The sequence below is a fragment of the Phocoena sinus genome, chromosome 11, assembly GCF_008692025.1.
Source record: "Phocoena sinus isolate mPhoSin1 chromosome 11, mPhoSin1.pri, whole genome shotgun sequence".
In the NCBI taxonomy this organism is placed as follows: domain Eukaryota; kingdom Metazoa; phylum Chordata; class Mammalia; order Artiodactyla; family Phocoenidae; genus Phocoena; species Phocoena sinus.
In genome coordinates, this window is record NC_045773.1 from 35376071 (window position 1) to 35403296 (window position 27226).

Genomic DNA, 27226 nt, shown 5'->3' on the forward strand with positions numbered 1-27226 from the left:
GTTTTTTCTAACTGTTGCAACTACTACTAGAAACTTGATATATTGGTTGTCGCTCCCCTGAGCATGGAATCAGAGAAAGGGGCAGAAACGCAAGCTGCTGGCTAACTAGAGAGGGATTTCCCTGGTACCTTGAATGAATAAGACGGACAGCTTGGCCAAGGGAACTTCCCATTTGAGTCATACAGCCAGCACTGCCGTAAGTATGCTCACTGAGAAAAGAGCTTGGCACTAAGGCAAAAGGCCACAAATGATTTATATGGATAGCTCTCTTCTGAAATCAATACTCTTTTCATTAATTTCCTACATCTAAAAACATTTCCTCTGAGCTGAAGAAAAAAACAATAGGATCATGTAGGGTTACTCTGCATCTTGTGGACAAAATGAAAGCCCAGAGAGTTTGGGTGACCTACCCAAGGTCACACGCCCAGCCCTTTCCAGCCTTAAGGCTTTTTCCTTGCACTACACCTTTCTGCCTCTGTGGACAACAGATGCATGTAGGTCAGGTGGCACCTTAATTATGTTTGTGGAATTCACTTCATAAAAGAGTACTAAAAAAAGTCATTTTTCACCAGAAACTAATAATCCCATTCCCCACACATCCAAATGGCCCTATTCTATGCGTGTCTTTCTGCATATCGGGCCCACCCGCACGTCCCTTTTCAAGACCCTGCCACCACTTGCCAGGCACTCTTGGGAACTGAGGCATCCCTGAACTTGAGAACACTGACTGAATATAAACCTGACCAGATGCAAACTCATCCCTGGCAAAGACTTTGTCCACCATATACAAACGCCTAAAGGACTGAAAATTTTGCTTGCCATCAATATTTAAAATAAAATCTCAGTTCTCTCTCAAGATGTTCCCTTTACACTCTAGCTACGGATAAAAACAGGCACTTAAACATGGCCCATCTATAGTGAGGCAATGGGATCATGCATTTAAAGAGTAACAGTAACTGGTGTTTGCTGATCACTTGGTCTGGGCCGGGCACTGTGCTGGGCAGGGATGTTCTGTTCTGTGCACAGCTGTGTGGCTTCCCGTTGACTGTGGCCCATAAAGCATGAAGAAGGCTGGGGCCCTGGCTCCTGCCTACCTCTGTGCTGAGATAGTAAGTGTAATAAACAAGTAATTAAAAGCAACCTGATGTGTTTCAGAGACTAAGGTCTTGGTGAACACTCTGGAAGACATCACTGAGCTGCCCCCTAGCGTTCTGAAGGGCTCGAAAACCTCTGACAGTGGAAAAATGCCAAGGAAAGGTTCTAGTCTAGACCAGGGGTCACCAAACTGTGACCTGCAGGCCAGACCAGCCCACCACCTGCTTCTGTACAGCCCGTGAGCTAAACATGGCTTTTACATTTTTAAATGGTAGGAAAAATATCTGGAGTATCTCATGACACAGGAATGTTATACAAAATTCACACTTCAGCGTCCATAAATAAATATTGGAACGAAGCCACGTTTGTTTACATGTTGTCTACGGCTGCTTCCAAGCGACATGGGCAGAACTGAGTGGTTGTGACAGAGACATTACAGTCTGCAAGGCCAAATATATTTACTATCTGGCCCCTTATAAAAAAAGTCTGTAGACCCCTGTTCTAAATCAAGTACCACTTGCTCTAGCGGTAGGACCTCGGGGATGTTCAGGAGTCTATATTCCACTGTTTCCCAGACCTTCTATAATGGGATATAGACTGGAATAATGTTGATAAATTACTGGAGCTCCTCCATCAGAATAAAGATGCCATGTAATTCATAGAGAATGTAATTATTATGTTGTCAAATTATTACCTCTGTGATTGTCATATGAAAAACAGAGGTAATAATTATATCATCCTAGGTGATACTTAGAGGTTCTCAGGAAAGCAAGTAAAAACTTTTGTTTCTGGGTACGTGTTTTCTCTCCTTTAATCACACGCTCCCAGAGTTTTCACTAGCTCAGCGATAGGACAATCAGTGTGCAGAAACATAACATAAAGTATAAAATTGTCCATTAGTCAGGGCATGTTGGATCGGCAATGGCAATTCACCGTGAAACCAGGGAAAACAGAGCTGAGAGGAGTCACGGGTTTTTCATTTATTTGTTTTAAATCAAAATGTTGTCTTCTGTACTGTTTTGGGGGGAAGGATCAGAGTTTGGGCTATCTGGATGACTCTTTTCCTATTTATCAGAAATTCAAGGGAAGACTTGGATTGAGCCCTCTGCTAATCTAACTAGGAGTTACAGCTTAGAAGATAATACTGAAAACAAACCCTTTACCTAATTAGAGGGTCCCCTTGCATGGCCATGGCCTTGGCTCATCCAATATAATCTCCCTCCTTCTTCCTCTTCACAAAAGGCATTGTGTTATGGATATAAATAACAGAGGTGCATACCCACACAGACACACACACACACACACTCCCCTATGACAACAGAAAAAGGAGAGAGAGAGAAAAACAAGATATAACATGCTGGTGATGTTTTAAAAACCTTATTACCAAACTAGACTCACACTTTGGGGATGAAAATAAAAACATGTCTTCTTTGCCTAACACTGAACATATATAGGGACTTCTACAATCTTGCATGCATGGAGTTCACTTGTGAAGGGAAGCAAAAACTTATTTACAACCGTTATACACTATGTTCCCTGAAGTTACAGAGTAATGGGAAATCCTATAAAGTGTCTGAGATTTAGATCCTGTCGGAAGCTGCTCAACCTGCAGGCTTTCTAACTAGAGACTGACCATTCAAGAAGTATGTTATTACCCATTGTCTTTTAACAAATCATTATTGGAATCCTGGTTAATCCCATTTGGACTTGGATTTAGGCTCAAAATCTGCAAGTCAGCTGTTTTTCCCAGCAGCTCTGTGTCATGGAAAATAATTTCTAAACTTCTGCGAGTTTTTTCAAATTCTATCAAACACAGAAGTAAACCAACAAACCCAGCTCTGAGAAATGGCTGTTAAAATATGACTGCTCTTCATTTACAGCAAACCTTTCTGGCTCCGTCAGGAACAAGGAGAGCCAGCCCTGAGCCATACAAAGAGTGTCCAACTGTCTTCATGGACAGGTCCACCAGCCATGGAAGGCTTATATGCCATTTCTACCCTCTCTGCCAGAGTTCTATAGCTCCACAGAAAAAGGAAGAGAGAGCTAAGGGCTTATGCTGGGCTGATCAGTAGTAATACTTAATGGGGGGAAAAACCCATTTGGGCTTTAAGGCTGTACTAAGCTAATGGAAAGCATGACAAGAATTCAATTAATGTTCCCTATCTTCCACTCAGGATCTGGTAGAGCAACCTGCCTTCAGGTATAAAAGGTCAGTTTTAGTCCATGGAAGTCCAGGAGCCTCTTAACCTGGGGAATGACCTCTGGCTCTTTAAGAGTTTAACGAGGACAGCCCCGGCCCTCTGGAGTTCCTCCAACACAGGGGACTACTGGGCACGCTCAGCAGTAAGTCCCCAGGCGGCACTGGGGGTGCGAGGGAGTCCACCTCCTATAGCAGCTTTCTAGAGCTGAAACCAAGGCCCCAACATGGAGAGATGACAGGTCTTACTGAGTGACGAGAGGGCCTGCTTCCCTTCCCAAAGAACTCACTTCCAGGGGGTCTTTTTCAGCCAGCTCCCCAATGGCTCTAGCTAATGAAACACTTTTATCTGAGGAAAGCATACTCCGTCAACTCTCTCCTCAAGCGGCTTACCCAGTAGAGCACGTCTGTCCAGCCCTCCATGGTGATGCACTGAAACACGGTGAGCATGGCAAAGGCAAAGTTATCAAAGTTGGTGATGCCGCCATTGGGGCCAACCCAGCCACTCCTGCACTCCGTGCCATTGGCGGTACACTGGCGTCCATTCCCTGAGAACGCACACGGTGCTGGGTCCTCCTCAGCTACGATATCTGCAAACAGCAGAGGAAGGCTTGACCACTCAAGGGAGGAATGAACATCAGGAAACAAAGCTGCAGAAGCCAAGTACCCTGCCCAGAGCCTGCAACACTCTACTTCCCAGCTATGCTATCTCGGATTCCTACTGTCCTTCAAGGTTCACTTCAAACTTTCCCTCCTCCATGGAATTTGCCATTTCCTCTACTCAGAATCCACCCCTCTCTCCTCTGTCCCACTCTAACAGCACCTTTCCTCAGCCTATACAGAGCAACACTGTTGATTCACCTCACGGTCCAGTTTCAGGGGGTCCCCCCATCTCGTTTACCAGAGCACATTACATAGGAAATCAAGATAGAAAAGGGAACTAAATTCTCATTTATTCTGAATATAATTCACACTAAGAACTGTCTTAGAGTCACCAGTGTATTCGGCTATCTTTTTTTTTTTCCCTGTCTCTCTCTCTCTCTCTCTCTCTCTCTCTCTCTCTCTCATTTTGTTTTAGATCTTCCCCAAACCACAAAAGTTGTTTTTGGGAAAGCCAAATGTTTAAATAGTTAGGTTAGCTGTCATCTTTTATTACTCACCTGAGTCAGCAAAAAAACATGTTTTGTGCATTTTCCCAATAAAAAGTTCCAATCCTATAATAGCATAGATTATGATTACAAATAACACCAAAAGGGCTATGTGAAGGAGGGGAACCATGGCTTTTATGATGGAGTTCAGGACAACTTGTAAACCTAGGAAAGAGAAAAATAAGTTTGTGAGCCAGGAAGATATTTCAGTGATGCACAGATATGATTCCTAATGATGCTTGCTCTGTATAGGACACACAGTAATAAAACTCAGAGGTATTTCATAGCTTTTAATTAACGTTAAGCCTGGATGTGAGGTAAGTCAAAGAGGAACCTTAAAGACCATCTAATACAACTCCCTCAACTTGAAAGATGGAAAAACTAAGGCCTGGAGAGGGCACTGCCAGATATAAAAGTCATTCCTTTATGCATTTGTTCATCCATTCAACAAAATTCCTTGAACATCTACCGTGCAGCAAACATAAGGTTTAGTGCTTTGGGGGGATATGAAGATGGTATAAATAATGTGGCTCCTCTCAAAGAGGTTATGCTGCAGAAGAAGACATAAGAATTAAACACAAATTACTCTAAGGTAGCACACAGATGCTGAATAAGTAATATCACACAGTTAAAATTAAAGAGGGATGAAAGGCATCGCTTCTGAGTGGGGGAGAAGAAAGAGGACTGGGCAGTAGCCTCCCTCTCAGGAGGGCCTGAAGCATGAGGAGGATGGATTTCCGCAGGCAAGAGGAGACAGGTTACTCCAGGCAGTGGAAAGAAAGTACCAAAAGCATGGAAGTGAGCTAGTGCCACGTGGGCTGGGGGTGGTGAGTCTCGGTTGGCGGTCATGAAGTGGAAAAGGGTACAAGAAAGACAAGCAGATTGCAGCTGGGTAGCTCTGAGTTTGAATTCAGATCACAGGGCCGGAGTTTAGTCCATTGGCAAAAGGCAGCCTCTTTATTTATTTTAAACAGGAGAAAATCAAACAAAAGTTTAATAACATGTATACATGGGAGAGACCCAGGAAAACTCAAAAGGCAGCCTTTTTAGAAAGACAAGTGGGGCGGCAATAGGCAAGACGGGCACAGAGGCAGCTGGAGGGTGCTGGGCCCTCCAGGGAGGACAGGGTAAGGAGCTGGATGAAATCAGACCTCAGCAAGTGAGTCTGAGTTAGAGGAAGGTGCCCAGGGAGGCAGGGCAAGGTCAAGAGGCTAATCCTAGTGCCTGAACAAAGGACAAGCCTGTCAAAGGAGGGTCCCCTGGAGTGGCAGAGGCAGATTGAAGGGGCCGGGGAAGGAGAGGGTAAGAGCAACTGTCCACCTGGTGAGTCTGATCACTTAAACATGAAGGGGGTAGTGCCCTGAGGCTGAAACATGGACCTGAGAGATGAGGGAGGGACGTGGAAACATGGGAGCTACCCACGGAGCAACACTGAGAGCCATGGTACAGGAAGAGAAAAGACCATGGGAACAGGGACAGCGGGGCAACACTTTGGACTGCGGGGAGGGAAGCAGGAGCCGCAGGGAGAGCGGTTGGCAGGAAACCAGAGCCGGACTAGATCCAGGCCACCTGACGCCCCTGCACGTGCCCTGCGCTCCTCCCACCACCGCAACCAACCTCAGCTTCCACTCGACTAGCTCACTCTTTTCCCCCTTTTTTCTTTCTCTTTCCCTTCCTCTCCCTGCTGTCTCTCCCTCCTCCAAACTGCCCTTTTCTAGTATCTTCTCACTTTCCCAGTACATATTCAAACAATGAAAGAACGGAAGAGGCTGAGATGCTAGAATTAAATACGTTAGAAGTCAGAACGCACCAAGCAAAAATACTTATCAGCGATAACAGCAAAAGTTCGCCTTGATAAGAAGCACATGGGAAGAGCTGGGGGATGGGATGGGGAGGGAAGGGCGATAAGAGGGTTTCAGACTCGCAAAGAACCTCTTTCCAGACTTTCATTAAGACAAAACTCCTACATACTGTCTTCGGATACTTAAATGTTCAAATGGTTTCTTTTGGAGAAAAAATGATCAATAGGATGACTTTTAATGTTTCTGCCTTCTATAAGGAAAAGATGGAGGGGAAAAGAAACATATGCTCTAATCTACTTGGGCAAGGGGTTTTTCGTTTGCTTTTTCATTTGGGTTTGTTTGTGTTTCTTTTTTTAAGACATGGATGGGCCATCCAAAATCATCATCCAGCAGTTAGCTCTTCTCAGCTGTATGGCAGTGAGCCCTATGTTTCATAAGTGTGTCTATGTTTATTGTAACTATTATATTTCAGATTGGCCACATTTATGAAATAATGACATTGTATCTTATTGTGAATGTGTACACTTTCATGACATTAGGCTCCTTTGTATATAACCGACGTGTACAACAGATCTCACAGGACTCTAACCAAGGAGGCAGTGAAATGGAGCAGAAAGAACAGTGGGCCAGAACTAGGAGGCCGCCGGTCTGGTCCTGTTTGGCCACCCACTAGCCACGAGAAGCTGCCCAAGGTTTCGATGACCTTCCTCACCTAAAAGATGGTGATCGTAGACCAGATGATCTTGAGGGTTCTTTCCCATGTCTTGTAGGAGGACAGTCTGAGTTCTCTTGAGAAGGGATTAGACAACTCCCAGATAAGTATAAACAGTCACACCTTCCCAGGCATTTTTAACAACTTCAAGTATGTAAGAAATCACTAGTCCACAGCTGCCAACTGCATGAGAAAGAGCACGACGCAGAGCCCCTGACCCATCTCCCCAAAGCCCAGCTGGCTCTGATGAGAGACTTGGATGCTCCAAGGCAGTTAATGAACATGAGCTGAGAAAGTCCTCACGTATGACTCAGACCCACAAAGCCACTGCACCCGCATGTCTGCTCACAGCACATACTACAGGCAGGCTGGCCTGTCATTTGCCCTTTGGGGGAAAAAAGTTGCCGTGGTTACTCTGAAATTAGATTAAGCTGTAACAACTGAATCTGAAACCTCATGTTTGCTCACTGAACTTCTCATTTAATCATGTTACAAGTAACAGGGCCAGTCATTTCCAAGGTATTTCTATTTTTCTCAATTGCTTCCAGAAGGTTCTGTGGTTTTGACTTGTGCTGATCTTTTTCAATGAAAATAAAGGAACAACCTGGAAAAACAAGTACACATAAAACACCACTTCCTGCATTTTAAAATGTCAAACTTGAAATTTTTTTTTCCAGAGAATTTTTGGTGCGTTCTGAGTGCCAACAGGTTTAATAAAATTTCATGAAGAACTTCTGGAGAGGCAAAAACATGATCTGTGCTCTTTTGATGGCTTTATGAGCTGTGAAAAAAAGGCACAGCCTGCAATCCCATATCTGTCCTGCAGCTGGAAGCAGGCAGCCAACTCACAGCCACAGTCCTTGGAGAGGCACTAAAACTTCCACCCTCTTAAGTTCCCAGTAGGGATGTCCTATCATGAGTAGAGCCCAGGGAAGCATATGCCACGCTCCTTACGGAAGTTCCTGGCCAGGGCACAGACGGGGCATCTGTTCCAACTCAGGTGGCACTGAACCTGGCCTGGAGATCTGGAGCAAGAAGCAAACTAGGGCCTGGCACAGACAGGTAGAGTAGGCTCGTGGGGGATACAGCATCTCTCACACTGAGGGCCCTCTCTGTGCTCCAGACCTTGCACTGAAGGCTCTCCCTGCATTACTGCATTCAGACCTCACAGCCACCTTCAGGCAGGTGCTACTGTGACCTACATACAGGGTGGACACAGAAGCATTCACCTCTTCACCCCCGAGTGAGACGGGCACAGTCCCTCCGTGGGAGAGTTAAATAGACTTTCAGGATCCCAGCCCCCTGCTGCTCTCACTTTGAAAAAAGGCAGTCAGTTGAGGCCTCCAACACCCTCATCCCCATAACCCACCACGTTCAAAGGGACAGGCCTGAGAGTGGGAGGAGCTGATGGCAGCAGATGTCAGAGGACGAAGACCAGACTGCAAGCAGGAGGCCTGAACTCAAGGTCTCCTGCCACCACCCACTTGGTCTCTGCACGAGAGAAGATTCTCTCTAATATAAAATCAGGAAGACAACAATCACTACTGCCCCCCTCCACCCGCTCCACCCCTGGTCGGGGCTGTCACGGGGACCCGAAGTGACAATACAAGCAAAAGTGCTTTGTAAATGGCGAAGGCCTCCATGGTCACCTGCTGAGCCCTTGGCTGGTACACAGCAACTCACCTCATCGCACCCTGTTTCATAATCCCGAGACCCACCCAGAAGGAAAAAAATCAACAAACTTCTGGCTTTAGGAAACGAAACGTGCTTACTGGGCACTCCTGATACTAGTCGAAGTGGTCGTAACACTCGAAAGGCGCGGAGGGCTTTGACATCAAAGCCTCCCGATTTGCCACTGGAGTGGTTGCCGCCTTCTGTTTCTTTGGTTAATTGTTCCAAAATTACACTAAACAATCTGAAAGAAGAAGAGGGGAAGAAATGTTAGAGTCTGTCACCCAGGGAAGCAAAACAGGATGGCGAGAGCAGTTATTTCTGAACAAGGGCCAACTCTGTAAGGCTGCTGCTTAAGTAAAGGGAAGGCAAAGCAGAGGTAAGAACCAGGCTGTGACTCCTGGCCGTGACCCCTACATCTAGAAGGACTAGGGATGGGGACTGATCTCACCTGTTTTCTTGCCAATGGAGCATCCTAGCATGTCAGCGCCCTGGCCCCCTGGTGAATCCCCTCTCCCAATGATGACAGTGGAATTGCCCCAGCAGCTGCCATTTATGAGGACTCACCATGTGCTAAACACTTTAAATTATCTCCTTAATCCTCAAAACTGTTAGGCAGTGGGAGTTATCATGAACATCATTTTACACGTGAAAAAACAAACTCGGCGAGAACAAGTAACTCGCCCAAGGCCACAAACTAGTGGCAGAACTAAAACCTGAATCCAGGTATGTTCGACGCCCTTAGATTCCGTAAGGGCAGGGAACTGTAGTCTGTGTGTTCATTTGTTCATTTAGTGTGTTCCAGCCTAGTGCCTAGAACAGTTCCTGACACACAGGAGGCACTCAAAAAAAAAAATATGTGATGAATAAACAATGAATGAATGAATGACTCCAGAGTCCCAAATCTTAAACGATATGTTATGCCACTTCCAATACAGTCACTGACACATACACGCCCCCACCTCCACCTCCAAAGGGCTGTTCAGGGAATGATGTAAATCACAAGATGCTAAGGAGCTGTGCAAAGGCCAAGAGCAGAAACCTAAGAGAAGGTATTAAGATCGTCATTTTCTCTTTTGAAATGTGAATAATATTGTATCTGGCAGCCACGACAAATTTTTCCCTACTCTCAGAAGGCTTTTCGGATAAAGCTATTTTCAGGCAATCCGCTCATTTGACAGTTACTTTTTTGCTCTTTCAAATAAACATTTGTTCTTTGGAATTGTTGCTTGTTTTTCAGAATAAATAGAAATTTGCCCATTTGAAATAGAATCAACTCTGGCCAATCAGATCGTGGAAATGATTGGCCCAGCAACAAAGAAAAGGTTTTCAAAGTTTAATTAGCAGCGAAAGCAGAAACTCTGCACCCACTGGCGTGCCTCTGGATGGCCAAGACACTAAGTCCATAAAACACAGGGTGGTCTGATTACAGTCCTGATGGGGCAAAGTCATGTCATTCTGGGGTGCTTAAAGACAGGTCATTTGTTTTAATAACAGCACCGCAATTAGCAATGAACCTGGCGGGGGGTGGGGAACAGGGAGGGAATAAGTCATGTCTTTACCTTTTCAAAGCTACAGAAGGTGGGCTCTTTCTGGTTATGACTGGGGAAATATATCAGATTTATGATAGGTCTCTCTCATTAGCATAGTTTTGTAATTACTATAAACCCCTGCAGCAAGGCTAAATAAAGTTAAAAGTCTCCCCTCCAAAACAAGTTCACAGTGTCATAAAAACAAAGCAAAAGGAAGAAAGAAAACCTCAAACTCTTCTGAAATGCAGCAGCCACAGGAATTTTCGTCCCAAAGGGTTAGGAAAATAACTTATGCAGGCGGTAACTTAAGATTGCTTTCAAGTATCAGTGTACCTTTGCAATGTACACTTTATGGCCCTTTTATCCCCTGTTCTTCGGTGATGCCTTGAAAACAGGTGAACAATGTCTCTCCCATCACAGAGGAGCCTGACACAGAGAGGGAAGCCGGCTGCTGTTTCCAGACAGCTGGAGGGCTCAAGGGGTCAGGGCATGCTTCCATTCCTAAGAGTTAGGAGGCATTAGGAAAGTCCCTCTCCTCCTCTGGGCCTAAGTTTCCTACTCTGAAAACTGATTAAATGATCCAGAGCCCCGCCCTTCCCATTCTAATATTCTGTGATTCTACTCCTTTCACTGCTCCCACCCGAACAAAATAAGTACCATGTGCCCGAAGAGATGTGGACAAGAGGAGAAAGTATTTGATCCTAGACTGTTATTAAAAGTTTACCCCAAGACAGGAAGAAAAGGCAAGGAGCTACCCAAACTGACACAAATTAGAAGCACCAGAATGAGCCCCCCATGTTCACAAAAGCTGAAGTGATGAGCTTGAATGCTTGAAATACATGTTTATTGAGAAATTTAGAGGAGTGGGATAAAAGCTGACTCAGATCAAACTCTGCTATAAGAGAATTATATCAGCTCCGGTAGACACGCTGAACCTTCCTGTGGTCACATTATTAACAGTTAATATCTTAGCAATATCAATTACTTTCTTGATGTCTCTGTTATTGGGAATCTTGACAAAAGCAATAGGTCATGGTTGACTTGGAACAGAAAATCCATTGGATGAAGACAGAGTTGGCAGTTGGCAACTTCAGTGAGCAGGAGTTTGATTCAAGGGAAGACATAATAATTTTTCTTTTTCTTTTTGAACTTTTCTTCTGCTCTTTGACTACAATTTAGTACGTATTTTAGATAAAAGGTAATCTGATGTTCTAAAGTTTTTCATATTTAATGAGAAAAAAAGACCAAGTCCAGTTCGACTTTAGTTTCCTAGATGATTTTTTACTTTTTAAACCAACTTCATTGCAGCTTAATTTATACATAATAAAATACACCCATTTAAGGTGTACAATGAGATGAGTTTTGATGAATACATAAGCCCCAGTAACAAACACCACAACCAAGACAGAGAGCCTTCCCAATATCTCAAACAGTTCTCTCATGCCTCCTACAGTCATCCCCAGCTCAGCCTCAGGTATCCACTGACTTTATCTGGTTTATCACTTTAGGTTGTTTTTTCCTTTTCTAGAATCTTAAATGGAGTCATACAACATGTTCTCCTTTTTGTTTATCTTTTTTTGTTCTCTATGGTTTTGAGATTCATCCAAGCTGTTACATTTATCAGCAGTTCATTTCTTTTTATTGTTGACTGATATCCCACTGTATGAACATACCACAATGAGTTTATCCATTCACCTGTTGAGGAATACTTGGGTCGTTACCAGTTTTTCTCTATTGTGAATGAAGTCTCTTCGTGAACATGTATTCTCATTTATTTTGGGTAAGTACCCAGGATAGTCCTGGTAATAGGTCATATGGTTAGTGTATGGTTAACACTGTAAGAAACTGGCAAACTTTTCCAAAGTGATAGTACCATTTTCCATTTCTATAAGCAGTGTGTAAGAGTTCCAGTTGCTCCATATTTTGGTTAAAATCTGGTATCCTTGGTCTTTTTACTAATACTAGTGGGTATGTAGTGCTATGTCACTGTTGTTTTAATTGGCACTTCTCTAATTACCAATGACATTGAACATCTTTTCAGGTACTTGTTGACCATTTACGTATCTTCTTTTGTGAAGACCTATTCAAATTTTTTTCCCATTTACGTTCTGGGTCATCTCCTTGAGTTATAAGAGTTCTTTATAAATTCTGAATACAAGTCCTTGGTATGTATTGGGAATACAAATATATGTATTGGGAATATTATTTCCCAATCTGTGCCTTATCTTTTCATTTTCTTCACAGTGTCTCCTTTGAAGAAAAGTTTTAAATTTTGATAAGGTTCAAAATTTCAATTATTTCTTTTATGCCAAGTGCTTTTTGGGTCATAAGAAATCTCTGCCTACCCCAAAGTCATAAAGATTTTCTCCTGGAAATGTTATAGTTTTAAATATAGGGCTATGATTCATTTTAAGGTAATATTTGTATACGGTATGAGGTAAGAATGGAGAGTCTTCTTTTTCATATGGATAAATAGTTGTTCCAGTGCTATTTGTTGAAAAATGTTTCCTCAACCCATTGAGTCGTCAAGGCACCTCTGTCTAAAAACAATTGATCACATCCATATGGGTTTATTTCTAGACTCCCTATTCTGTCCCATTGATCTTTATGTCTATTCCTTACTCTAATATCACACTGTCCTGACTACTGTAGCTTTATAGGAAGTCTTAAAATCAGGTTCCAGATTTGTTCTTACAGATTTCTTTGGCTAGTCTAGAGCCTCTCTAATTTCCATATAAATTTTTGAATAAATCTGTCCATCTCTACAACAATCTTACTGGGATTTAGATTAGGATTCAATCTATACCTCAATTTGGGAAGAACTGATATTCCAACAATACTGGGTCTTCCAGTCCATGAACATGGTACATCATTCTATGTATTTAAGTCTTCTTTAATTTCTCTCAGCAGGTTTAGTCATTTTCAGTGTACTATTTATCCCTAAATAGTTCATGGTTTTTGATGCCATAGTAAATAATAATGTCATTAACATTTTATTTTCAAATTGTTCATGACTAATATATAGAAATTCACATGCTTTTTTATACTGACCTTTCATCCAGAAACATTGCTAAATTCATTCAAAACATATAATTTAATATGATTTTAATCTTCTTAAATTCACTGAAACTTGTTTTATGGCCCAGAATATGTCTTTCTTGCCGAACGTTCCACACGCGTGAGAAAAGAATGTGTATTCTGCTCTTGTTGGGTACCGTGTTCTAAAAAAGTCAATTAAGTCAAATTGGTTGATGGTACTGTTCAAATCTCCCTATATCCTTAGTGATTTTCTGACTAGATGTTCTATCAACACTCCTCAAGGAGGGGTATTAAAATGTACAACTGAAGATTTGTCTATTCCCCCTTTCAGTTCTGTCAGGTTCTGCTTCGTATATTTTGAAGATCTGCTATTGTGTGTATGTATGCATAGATACAGGCACACACACACACACGTGTGTGTGTGTGTATATATATACACACTTAGGATTATTACATCATCTTCATGAAATGACACCTTTATCATCATAAAGTGTCTTTCTTTATCCTTGATAATATTCCCTTTTCTGAAGTCTACTTTGTTGGTTATTAATATAGCTTTCTTTTGATTAGTTTTGCATGATATATATTTTTCTGTCCTTTTACTTTCAAATTATTTATGTCTTTACAAATTATGTTTCTTACAGACACTATAGAGTTGAGTGTTGTTTTTATACACATATAAAATCTGATAACCTCTGGATTTTAAGTAAGGGTGGATTTTAAATAAGGGTGAGTTTAAATCTACCATCTTGTTATTTGTTTTCTATTGTCCCTGTCCATTGTTCCTGTCTTCCCTGCTTTTTTAAAAAATTGAGATTTAAAAAAATTCCATTTAATCTCCAATACAGACTTATTAACTATACCACTTTATTTTTCTAGTGTCTCCTCTAGATCAAGTGTCAGCAAAAGTTTTCTGTAGAGCACCAGATAGTAACTATTTTAGGAATTGCAGGCCATAGGGTCTCTGTCACAAGTAGTCAACTTTTCCATCCTAACACCAGATAGCCATAAACATTAGTGAGTGTGCCTGTCTTCCAATAAAACTTAATCTGCTAAAGCAGACAATAAAATACTTTGTCAGCGTTGGGGGGCAGGGGAGGCAATAAACTCTTCTTGTTCTATGGGCTGAAGTTTGCTGGCCTGTGCTCTAGGGTTTACAATATACATCTTTAACTTCTCATGGTCTACCTTCAAATAACTCCACCAACTGCAAAGCACCTTCCTATAGTATATGGCTATTTCCTTGTTTCTGTCCTTTGTGCTACTGTTGTCATATATTTTACTTTTATAGATGTTATAAACCCCCCCAATACACTGCTGTTATTTTTGCTTTAAATAATCAATTACTTTTAAAAGATTTTAAAATGAGAAAAATGTTTTTATATTTACACATGCACTCATCCTTTCTGGCATTCTTCATTTCTTTTGTATAGATCCACGCTTCTATCTATTGTCATTTTCCTTCAGTGTGAAGAAATTCCTTTAACATTTGTTAAGGTGCAGGTCTCCTGATGAATTCTCAGCTGTGGTTTGTCTGGAAATTTTCTTTCTTTCTTCAATTTTTAAAGATATCTTCATTGAATAAGAGTTCTACGTGGGCATTGTCCCCTAGCACTTTAAAAATGTCAATTGTCTTCTGGCTTGCACAGTTGCTTGCAGAATTGCTTGGCTTCTTCTCTACTTTTAAGATTTTCTCTTTATCTTTGCTTTTGAGCAATTTATGATCGTGATGTGCCTTGATATAGCTTTCTTCATGTTTACTTTGCTCGGGCTTTGTTGAGCTTCTTGGATTTGTGAGTTTACATTTTTCATCACATTTAGAAAATTTGGACTATTTCTTCAAATATTTTTTTCTGTCTCCCTTCTATCTCCTATCTTCTGGGACTCCAAATATATGTATGTTAGATTACTTGATATTGCCCCACAGGTCACCAAGGTGGTATTCATTTATTTTCCATCATTATTCTTTGTATTACTCCTATATCTTCAAATTCCTTGATTATTTTCTTCTATTGAGTCTAATCTGCTGTTAGGCCAATCCAGGGAATTTTTCATTTCAGATATGTTTTCCAGCTCTCAAAGTTCCATCTGGTTCTTTTTTTTACATTGTCCCATCTTTTCTCACTGTAGTCATATATTCCTTTTAGGTCCATAAACATATTTATAATAGCAGTTTTTAAAGTCCTGTAAAGGAATTCTCCACTAATCCCACCATGTCTGTCATTTCTAGGCCTGTTTCTATTGATGGAGTTTCCTGCTGATTATGGGTCACAATTCTTCACATGTCTAGTAATGTCTGACTGGATGCTGAACACTTTAATTATCTGGATTTTGTTGTCTTCCTTTAAAGAGTGTTGAGTTTTGCTTTGGCAGGCACTTAAGTTACTTGCATGTCAGTTTGCTCCTTTTCAGGCTTCTTTTCAAATATTATTAGTAAGGGTTCCAGATGGTTTTTACTCTAGAACAAGAGTTGGCAAAATTGTTTTGTAAGGGCCCAGACAGTAAATATTTTAGGCTTTGTGGACCTAAACCACACAACTCAACTATGTAAACAAATGCTTGTGACTGTGTTACAATAAAACTTTACAAAAATTGGCAGCAGGCTGAATTTGGCCCACTTACCACAGTTTGCCAATCCCTGCTCTAGAGTTAGTTAGCCCGTACTACTAATGGCCCTTCTGGGGTCTCTACTGACAGTCCAGGTTGTTCAACGAGGTCTTTCCACTCTGGTTGGTCATAACTTGAACAACTCAAAGACCTATGTGAGTCCTAGTTATTAGTCAGCTATAGCCCCCCAGATTTTCTTTTTTCCCTAGTCGTAATCTTTGCCTGGCCTTATGGACTATCATCCCACGTAGGGTAGCTTAGTCTTTAGCCAAAACTCAAGACGACCCCAAGGCATACTTACAGACCTCTTTCTCTCAATATCTCCCTCGCTGCTCCCATATCATGCCTCTCAAATTTCAGCCACCTCAGCCTCCCTGAACTCGTCTCTGTCTCTCCAACTCAATGAGACTACCGCACTCTTCTTGGTTCCCTGTCTTTGTGCTGTATGATAATCTGAAAAATGCCTCCAGACAGAAAGATGATTTGTAGGGTAGAGACAAAAGAAATGGAGCAGCTCCACACTCTAGCTGAACAGGAAGTCCAGAGTCAGGAGAGTCACAGCAAGATTATTCCAGAACCAAGAGACCTGTAAGGCTCCTGCTTGCCACTCCTTGTTAAAGTTCATCAGATACAGGAAGGTACGATACATATCTTCATTTTAGTTCATGCTGCACTACCTTTGCCACAATACCTCAGAGTCCAATGTACTGGGGTGGTTTTTGCAAAAGTTAACATTTTTCTCCGTAAGTCTAATCATGCTGTCGGGCTACCACTCTGGATCCCACTTTAACTTCCTAGGTTTGAAAGAACAGGCTCAAACTTTATCTCCGTCTCCCAATATCCAGCAGTATTAGTCTCCCATGAAAAGCTAAAGGATTCATGATAAAGAATAATCCAAAAGAAAAATCACCTTGCTCAACTGCAGAAGCCGTTTGAGTGAAGTCATGGAGATAAAAACAGAAAGGCCATTTAACATTCTCTCTATATAGGAGAAAATATAATTTTAGGAGCAACCCATTTTACAGCTAGGCAGCTAAGACTCAGCAAAGGAATAGATCTTATTTTCCTATGTGGGTATTTGGTCCAAAGACCCAGCATTCCTCCGACACTGATTCATTTTCTCTTGCTGGAAACATTTCCAGGTGTTGAAGGACCAGAATAACACAGGCCACTGTTTTTCTTTTTTTTTTTTTTTTTTTCACTGTTTTTTATTTTAACATTCTCCTTTAACTGAAACTGTTGGTGTCTTCTTCCTGTGACAGGATTCGGGGAGAAGGCCTGATTCTTTGCATTTTCTGGTTTATTTCATTTCATGTCGGATATCTGATATTTTTCAAACACTTGTTTTGTTATGTGAAATGGGATAGTAGCAATGCCACATCTTTTCTCCCAACTCAGCAGAAAAAATTAATAGCTTTCCTCAAGGGATGTTAAATAGAGTACCTCACTGCTATGAAGGATTTATTACTTTTTTACTGTTTTATTTTGGTTTTTTAACTTAATGGGGTGTTAAGCATAAGAGCTGTACACGTTGGACTCAAAACACCAGCAGGGCTGGCCTATTTGTGGAGGCCCAAGGCCCTGTAAGATGAACCCTGTCACATCACAAGCTGAGCTTAAACTTCCTTCCTTAACACGTTATTGAAAGAGGGAGTAACAACAAGAGAATTTCACATTGGTTTCTGCCCAGAGACCGACAGCAGCATCATCAGGCTTCAAAGAACTCCTGACACGTTCTGGCAGCAATCACTGGCACGAAGGACCAACCCTGTTCCTTTAAAATACTGTTTTCTGTTACTCCCCACCTCCCATTTTCCCAAAAAAAAAAAAAAAAAAAAAAAAATTCTTCAAATAAAAGGGACTTACCCTACTATTACTATAACAAAATCCAGTAAATTCCATCCATTTCTAACATAAGCATTAGGATGTAGCAATAATCCATACGCTATAATCTTCAAAAATGTTTCGACTGTAAAAATAATCAGGAAGGCATATTCTACTTTTTCCTGTGAAGAGAAACAAAGAAATTTTAAAAAGCGGGGGGATGGGGAAGAAGAAAAGAAACAGGGATTAGATCAGTATCTCAGAGATATAAACATTTTTCTCCAAGCAAAGTTTTATTATGAGAAATGGAACAATTAACACTGCACCTGGAGCAAGAAGGCATTTTAATTCTAACACTGAATTTCTCATAAGCAACTAAGTGTAAAACACTTTTCATCAGTGGCTATATTACTGCACTTTGCAACCTGCCTTGATGTGTGTGCAGTGACTCTGCCTAGGACATAACAGCACGTTTGTTATTTGCACACATTTGCAAAATACAGCGTGTTTTCCTCCCAAGATTGCCAAATCAGGCCCAGAAAAGCACAAGGATGCAACAAAGATTCCCACAGGGCTTTGAACAGAATATCCTTTGGAAGAAAGCAAATTGCGTCTGCTTTGACCCTCTCTTCCTCTCGGGTTTCCATCTGACTTCTAAGTCAGGATCGTCTTTGTCACTGAGCAGCAAGGTGACCTCGGCAAGTCCCTCCAATCCCTTGGACCTAAGTTTCCTCACCTGCACAGTAAGGGGAGGGGATTCAGGACGGCAAGCCCACAGCCTCCTTGCTGGCGTGCCGCCTCTCCCAGCTGACACTACTGATGGGTCACCACGCACGTTCCCAGGGAGCCTGGACTCAGCCCCTGAATCCTCCTTTTCTTCCAGACTCAGCAGCCACTCCCATCTGACTGCCACAGACCTCCGAGATGCCACCCTCAGGCTAGAGGGCTCTTAGGACCTTTCCAGTTCCATCTCATGCGATTCCATGAGCTGGAGAAAATGCATCCATCAGCAGGTCTAAAAATGTTGGCTCTTTCCTCTTTTACAAAGGTTTTCTTTATACAGCTTTGGTTTCAATAGAAATATAGACCACTGAGAAGTGTGCGATTAATTTTACAAGAGGCATTTGCTGGCAAAAAGCTACTGAAATAATAACTAAATGAAAACTCGTAAGTAATTAAAACTGTCCCATACAGGCCATAAAGTCCTCTGCTGATATTAATTCCCCTCTGTGAGACCTGAGGAAAGTTACAAATGCCTCAGGAAAATGGAAGTCACAGAATTCATTTATTAAGATGCTTGGTGCAAGGGGGCGAATAAATTTGGCTCAGGAAATGCTTAGTGAGCACCTCTTCTGCGCGATGGGCCCCACACCAGGAGCCAAGGTAAGAAAAATGGCTCCACTGTGGTCCTATCTTCGAAAGGTTTAGTCTGGTTCAAGAGGTAGGGGTTCAGTTGTGGTACACAGAGGACATCCCAGGAGAGGGAACTGACAAAGAGCAGCTCTGCACCTTCATAAGCAGTTCTGCCCTCTGATAAGGCCAAAGGGTGAGACCACTTCTCCCTTGCAAGGACTTGCTTTGTTCCATGTGAGCACTTTTTTGCCTAAGCCACCCTGGGGTCTAGCCGTCCGCCGCCAGAGTGCCACCCCTCCATCGCAGACGAGTCCCAGTCCCGGGTGGGACTTCACCAAGTCTTACCACTGCATCCTTCCTCTTTACCAGCAGGGAAACCATCTAACCCCGGCAGTACCCCAGGCTTTACCCCCATTATCGACTCCCCACTGGTCACACTGAAAAGCCAGTTCATCAGTTCTTCCCCCCAACGTCCCTGTCATTCCTAACGTGCCCCCAGAGCACCCCTTGATCCTCAGAACACCATCCTAGCAGTCTAATAAATTCCTCTGTGGTGTCACTTAGCCAGAGTCAATGTGTTTTCAATTTTAAAAGCCTAGCTCATCCCCAACCTCCACACTCACACTTCGTCCAGGTCTGCCATCAGGTCCTGCTCTCAGCCTGGCTCATCTCATCCCATGCACCCCGCACCCCTCAGCAGGCTGCGAGGCCTTCTCGGACCACGACCTACTCCCTCCGCACAGCCAGCCACACCCTCCAGGCTGGGGTGAGCCGCTGAAACCTCCCAGCGTAGCAGCGTGCGTGCCCCCTCGTGCCACACGCAGACCTCTAAGGACTCCTCTGTTTACTCTCTGCACTCCTTGTGAGCCTCGTGAGAGCAAGGGCTCGTCTTCCCGTTCACTGCCACATCCCTGTGTGGTGGGTTCCCACGAGAGGTGCACTCAGGCCACTGTGGATATTCTGAGGAATAGAGACTGACTTTGCTACTAGCTACAGAGGAGAGATCCAGGAAAGCTTCAATGAGGCAGTGACGCTAACTTGGAGAGCTAAAAGGAAAAGCCACGCTGTTGCTTTAACGAGAAGCAAAAAAATCCCTGAATAAACCAATCTGCTGTACTCAAATTAGACCCTGACCACCAAAGGTAGATCGTCAACATGTTTTTGCGAGTTAGAGTTGTAAGAGAACAAGGTAAGCTGGAAACAGCACGTGGATTTTACAATTCCTCGTCCCGTTTTATCCTTTCTGCTTTATTTACCGGGCCAGACGGGGAAAAAAAGGCTTTTGCTGCCATCAATATTCATAGCAGTTATATCCCTATATCAACACAGCGCTATAGTGCAGAGCAGACAAACAAGACAGGGAACAGAGAGTACACCTACCAAACACAGCTTGTTTTTCCTCTTTAGCGTTTACTTACAAGTAATTTTGCCACAATAATACAAGGGCCATTCATGCAACTGAATTGTTTAGGGATCTTTTATCCCCTTCTCTCATCCTCCTCTCTCTCCTTTTTGAAGACGTTGGTTTCTCTTTCCAAAATCCTCAGTGCATTACTTGATGGAATTGACTATAAGAAATATAACCTTGCTGTAACATGATTCTTCCTTACAGAGACTCTACCATGGTGCCAGGTGAACAACCACAGCCTGGAGAGCACGACAGACCAGTCTGCCCAGAAGCCAGTGTCATCTTGGTCCCCAGTCCTGCCATTTAAAAGGACTCCAGGGCTTCCCTGGTGGCGCAGTGGTTGAGAGTCCGCCTGCCGATGCAGGGGACACGGGTTCGTGCCCCGGTCTGGGAAGATCCCACATGCCGCGGAGCGGCTGGGCCCGTGAGCCATGGCCGCTGAGCCTGCGCGTCCGGAGCCTGTGCTCCGCAGCGGGAGAGGCCACAACAGTGAGAGGCCTGCGTACCACAGAAAAAAAAAAAAAAAAAGGACTCCAGTAAAACAAATACACCTCCACATTTAAGCAAATGTAGTGTTAAAAAAAAAATCTTGCAAAACAACAATCATGGGAAGGGGAGGTAATTACTTCACAAGAGGATCGTTCATTTGAGAAAAGAATGTTGGGTTAGTGATCTGAAAGGAAGCCGCCAAAAAGTCAGGTTCCTTGCAGGGTGGGGTGGGAACGTGCAACTGGCTGAAGGACCGTGAGACGTCGCACAGAAAAGATACGGAGTCAGCAGCTGGGATGGAAGAAACCACAGAAAGGATGAAGGGATGGGATGGCTGAAAAGAGGCGAGCAAGGGCCCTCAAGAACTGAATATGAAATGAGGTGGCCCCTGGGCAGGGACTGCACCTTAAAAGCCCTAGCCCAGGCTAAACAAAAAGAGTACATGATTCCTGCACCCCAGTCTCCCTGCATTTGCCAGGCACACTCAAGCAGCCACCAGCAGGGATCCGTCTCACTAGCAAGGGATCCTGGGTGGGCAGGGCCAGCAAACCATCTTTTAAGAAAGCACCAGTTCTTCACCAGAGAGCACCCTATTATGTGGATGAAAAGTCCCCCATGAGACTCAAAAGTCACTAGAGAAATAAAGACTTAAAATCAAATTCTGCAACCTGATTTATCTTCTTTAAACAGTGAAGTTTCACCAAACAGGAGAGGCTCTAAACCGAGAGGCTCTAAACCGAGAGGCTCTAAACCAAGAGTCTCTAAACCAGTTAATCCCTCACAGAGCCTTGAGAAACAGAAAGTGTCAACCGGCAGGGAATAGGAGATGCCAGGATCTTTGACTGTACTTGGTTGGCAGCTGTCCTATTTTTAAGCATCCCTTTACTAGTGCTGTGGTACTAACATCCATCCATCCACCATCAATCTATCCATCCATTCATCCATCCATGCAACCACCATCAATCTATGCATCCGTTCATCCATTCATCCACCCATCCATCATCTACCCATCTATCCCTGAGCACCTGGGTCCTCCTCAGAAAGCCTGACCCCTACCCTCACAGAGCTCCCGGCCTGCTGTCAAAAGATCAACAAAGGCTTGATGAGCCATGTAAGGTTCACCTCTCTGCTTTGCTCATCCACCCACAGGGCCCAAGTCTTTGCAGTGGCCTCCTGGCGTACACCCTGGCAGAAGGTACAGAGTCTCCCGTCCACACACATATCCCTTCTGTGTCCTGCAGTCCCGGGCTCCCCATTGGCAGAGATCATCTCTTACTGTCTTTGAAACCCCAGCATCCAGCACCATACAGGGCACACGTAAAGTACTCACAGGTGCTAATAGGAGGTAGAGAAGAAAAAAAGAGAAGGAATTAAGCAACAAAGCCAGACTGAAAGGGGACTATACAAACATGAGAACTTGGGATTCTAGCAATATGTACCAAAAAGCAAAACAAGCAGGGTAGGAATCTTTCTAAGTTACCAAAAACCCTGCCTATAACACACCTGGAATCAATGGTCAGAGTGTAGAGACAATGAATAGCTGATCCCGACGTCTCACAGGCCCTCTCTTTCAATCCCAGCCTGAGCCCCTGGTGAACGCCCTCACCTTTCACCCTTCTGTACCTTCTGGCTTGCTTGCTTCTCTCCTGCAGGAGTGTCCACTCCAAATCATGGGCCGAGCTGCTCCCTCCCAGTGTGTTCCCAAGTCCATGCTTTCCCTTCTCCATGCCTCTGCCCACGCTGCTTCACCCACCTGGTGTGCCTACCCCCGTGTGTGTCCACTCCCCTCTTTGGTGAGCACACAACCCTGACACGGCAGTAGCACAAGCCCAGCACAGGGCTGTGGAGAGAACGCAAGGCTTGGAGCTATATCTGTGTTCTGCTGGCCCGGTTCCCTCGCTGTAGAATGCCTCCCCCCACCCCAACCCCCACCAATTCCCGCCTTTTCATCAGGCTAAGTTCTACTTGTCCTTTGAGGCTCAGCTTCAATGACACTTTCTCAGCAAAAGCTTTGCTGACCTCCCAGACAAAATTTGGGCCCACTGTCAAAGCTCACCATATTTCTGCATAGCCCTATTCACAATGGAAAATTTTAATTAAAAAAAAAAACTACCTCTTTGATACTTGTCTCTCCCAATAAATGATAATTTCTTTTTTTTTTTTTTTTTTTTAACATCTTTATTGGGGTATAATTGCTTTACAATAGTGTGTTAGTTTCTGATTTACAACAAAGTGAATCAGCTATACATATACATGTGCTCCCATGTGTCTTCCCTCTTGCGTCTCCCTCCCTCCCACTCTCCCCCTCCCACCCCTCCAGGCTGTCCCAAAGCCCCGAGCTAATATCCCTGTGCCTTGCGGCTGCTTCCCCCCAGCTATCTACCTTACTACGTTTGTTAGTGTGTATATGTCCATGACTCTCTCTCGCCCTGTCAAAACTCACCCTTCCCCCTCCCCATATCCTCAAGTCCGTTCTCCAGTAGGTCTGCGCCTCTATTCCTGTCTTATCCCTAGGTTCTTCATGACATTTTTTCCCCTTAAATTCCATATATATGTGTTAGCATACGGTATTTGTCTTTGTCTTTCTGACTTACTTCACTCTGTATGACAGACTCTAGGTCTATCCATCTCATTACAAATAACTCAATTTCATTTCTTTTTAAGGCTGAGTAATATTCCATTGTGTATATGTGCCACATCTTCTTTATCCATTCGTCCGATGATGGGCGCTTAGGTTCTTTCCATCTCCGGGCTATTGTAAATAGAGCTGCAATGAACATTTTGGTACATGACTCTTTTTGAATTTTGATTTTCTCAGGGTATATGCCCAGTAGTGGGATTGCTGGGTCGTATGGTAATTCTATTTGTAGTTTTTTAAGGAACCTCCATACTGTTCTCCATAGTGGCTGAACCAATTCACATTCCCACCAGCAGTGCAAGAGTGTCCCCTTTTCTCCACACCCTCTCCAGCATTTATTGTTTCTAGATTTTTTGATGATGGCCATTCTGACTGGTGTGAGATGATATCTCATTGTAGTTTTGATTTGCATTTCTCTAATGATTAATGACGTTGAGCATTCTTTCATGTGTTTGTTGGCATTCTGTATATCTTCTTTGGAGAAATGTCTGTTTAGGTCTTCTGCCCATTTTTGGATGGGGTTGTTTGTTTTTTTGTTATTGAGCTGCATGAGCTGCTTGTAAATTTTGGAGATTAATCCTTTGTCAGTTGCTTCATTTGCAAATGTTTTCTCCCATTCTGAGGGTTGTCTTTTGGTCTTGATTATGGTTTCCTTTGCTGTGCAAAAGCTTTGAAGTTTCATTAGGTCCCATTTGTTTATTTTTGTTTTTATTTCCATTACTCTAGGAGGTGGGTCAGAAAGGATCTTGCTGTGATTTATGTCATAGAGTGTTCTTCCTATGTTTTCCTCTAAGAGTTTGATAGTTTCTGGCCTTACATTTAGGTCTTTAATCCATTTTGAGCTTATTTTTGTGTATGGTGTTAGGGAGTGATCTAATTTCATACTTTTACATGTACCTGTCCAGTTTTCCCAGCACCATTTATTGAAGAGGCTGTCCTTTCTCCACTGTACATTCCTGCCTCCTTTATCAAAGATAAGGTGTCCATATGTGCGTGGGTTTATCTCTGGGCTTTCTATCCTGTTCCACTGATCTATCTTTCTGTTTTTGTGCCAGTACCATACTGTCTTGATTACTGTTGCTTTGTAGTATAGTCTGAAGTCAGGGAGCCTGATTCCTCCAGCTCCTTTTTTCGTTCTCAAGATTGCTTTGGCTATTCGGGGTCTTTTGTGTTTCCATACAAATTGCGAAATTTTTTGTTCTAGTTCTGTGAAAAATGCCAGTGGTAGTTTGATAGGGATTGCATTGAATCTGTAGATTGCTTTGGGTAGTAGAGTCATTTTCACAATGTTGATTCTTCCCATCCAAGAACATGGTATATCTCTCCATCTATTTGTATCATCTTTAATTTCTTTCATCAGTGTCTTATAATTTTCTGCATACAGGTCTTTCGTATCCTTAGGTAGGTTTATTCCTAGATATTTTATTCTTTTTGTTGCAATGGTAAATGGGAGTGTTTTCTTGATTTCACTTTCAGATTTTTCATCATTAGTATATAGGAATGCCAGAGATTTCTGTGCATTAATTTTGTATCCTGCTACTTTACCAAATTCATTGATTAGCTCTAGTAGTTTTCTGGTAGCATCTTTAGGATGATAATTTCTTATAAAATCAGAGACCATTTCTATTTCATATGTCACTGTATTCCCAAGTCTGTCACAAAAATAGATACTGAGTATTTATAAATGAAGAAATAAATGAGCAAAATGAGAAGTTTTGACCAAACGTTATTCAATAGCCCTTCCTGCTAAGACATTCCATAATTGTTTTAGTCAGCTCAGGCTGCCATAACAAAATACCAGAGACTGGGTGGCTGAAACAAACAGAGGCTTATTTCTCACAGTCTGGAGGCTGGGAAGATCAAGGTGCCAGTTGATCTGATGTCTGGTGAGAGCCCTTTCCCTGGCTTGCAGATGGCTGACTTCTCATGATGTCCCCATCTGGCCTTTCCTTGGTGGAAATATACACACGGAGAGAGAGATCTCTTCCTCTTCTTCTCAGGGCACTAATCCCAACATGAGGGCCCCACCCTCAAGACCTAATCTAACCCAAATCACTTCCCAAAGGCCCCACCTCCATACAACATCCCACTGGAGTTGAGCTTTGAACACATGAACACCGGAGGGGGAGGGGGGGCGGGACAGAGACATCCCACCCATAACAATACTGCAGGCCCTGTCCCAGGAAAACGCCCATGGCTAAACACCTGGGAAGAGCCTCACAGCTCCTGCTCTGCACCCACGGCCTCCCCACCTCTAGTCAGAGGGAGGAGTACCCACAAGGGCAAATCAGTCAAGGGTGATGAGAGGTCCAGGGCTGCAGGAGCACAGGTGTGAGGGGAGGGGGAGGATGAAGGGACCGAGGGACACCATGGACTGGGGGTGGGAGTGAGAGGAGGTAAGGTTCTAAGGCTGGGTCTCTGTTTCTCACCTGTAAAACAAGAAGCCTGAATGGATGATGTCTTCCAGTGTGAAATTACAATTCTCTATGACCTGATGAGCAATGTCCAGACTCAGGCTTCAGAGGGAAGCCGTGTGAGGGACCAGGGACCCCAGAGAGGACAGCCAACCAGGAGCAGCGAGACCCAAGAGCAGCCATTGCCTTGTCAGGTGACCAGGTCACCCGAGGTTGCCAGAGGGACCCGCCCACCTGCTGCCTCACACATTCCAGGAGGTGCCCTCAGGAGCTGTGGCCACTCTTACAGGGTTCTGATGTGTGATTCCACCTCCAGTAAAGTCTACCGGGGATCACGGGATGGGGAGCAGCAGGCGGCCTCAGCTCAGAGTGCTGGGATGTAAACAGAGGTAACGCCTTCCTCTGCAGGTATTAATGAAGTATGTACGTAGAGGGCCGCCAATGGGCAGCTGATGCCACATTCACACGAAGAGACTGGCCGGAATAGGCAGCATGCCTTCCTTCTTCTTCACCTTTGGTTTCTAAGTACAAATTGTAGAGCACATGTGAGTGAGCCCATTTTCTTGTGGCACTCGGCTAAGCTATTTGCCCCTTCGGCTTCTCAGTTTCCTCATCCATAAAACCAGGATACTCACCCTTGCCCACTCAGGTGACGGTGAAAATCAGATTAAGTGTAGTGGGAAAGAGCCCTGTGAACCATCAGAAACTCACCATCAAAGGCCACCGGGACAGGAAGGGGCAAGGCCGCACTCCCGGGCTCTGGAAGTGGAGTCCCAGTAGGAGGACCAGGAGATGGGACAGAAATCTCATAGGACCGTCGCCAGCCCAGTGATCCCGTGACCACCCAGGCCAAGCAGGGCCACTGCCCCGGATGCCGTCCAGAATGTACCCGAGATGACAAATGAAGGTGGCCTGGCTGACCGCTCCATGGAGACCAACTTCAAAGACATCTGGTCCATGGGAAGAGGGCAGAGGAAGCTGACAGGGCACTCTCGCTGGATGTGGCCTCACTTATTGGCAGCATAGAGGCAGCTGCTGCTTGGCTGCAGGGGTAAAGCAAGCAGCTGGCAGGGGGTGGCTCACTATGCTTCTTGCCACCCAGCAAAACTCGCAGGGTAACAGCACCCTGACTTTCCTCTGAGAATTGCTCCTTTCCTACTTTCAGTCCAGGGGCCACAGGGGTCGGCATGTGACCCAGGTTACTGGTTCAGGGATAGGCACGTATCCCAATGCCCACCAACCAGGTCCAATTAAAGCTAATCCTGGGTTTCACTCAGCCACTAGGCCAGAAGTTCTG

The 27226-nt window shown here is 43.7% G+C and overlaps 1 protein-coding gene across 2 annotated transcripts in view; it reads right to left on the minus strand.

Moving 5' to 3' along the window:
* The window catches only part of CACNA1D (calcium voltage-gated channel subunit alpha1 D), a 324032-nt gene that overhangs the window by 139724 nt on the left and 157082 nt on the right, over nucleotides 1-27226 (minus strand). For both annotated transcript variants that reach the window (XM_032650077.1, XM_032650076.1), the window contains exons 4-7: nucleotides 17670-17809; nucleotides 8727-8869; nucleotides 4453-4605; nucleotides 3686-3882 (exon numbers count right to left, since the gene is read on the minus strand). In XM_032650077.1, the coding sequence (XP_032505968.1) occupies nucleotides 3686-3882; nucleotides 4453-4605; nucleotides 8727-8869; nucleotides 17670-17809 (633 nt within the window). The remainder of the gene's footprint in view (nucleotides 1-3685; nucleotides 3883-4452; nucleotides 4606-8726; nucleotides 8870-17669; nucleotides 17810-27226) is intronic.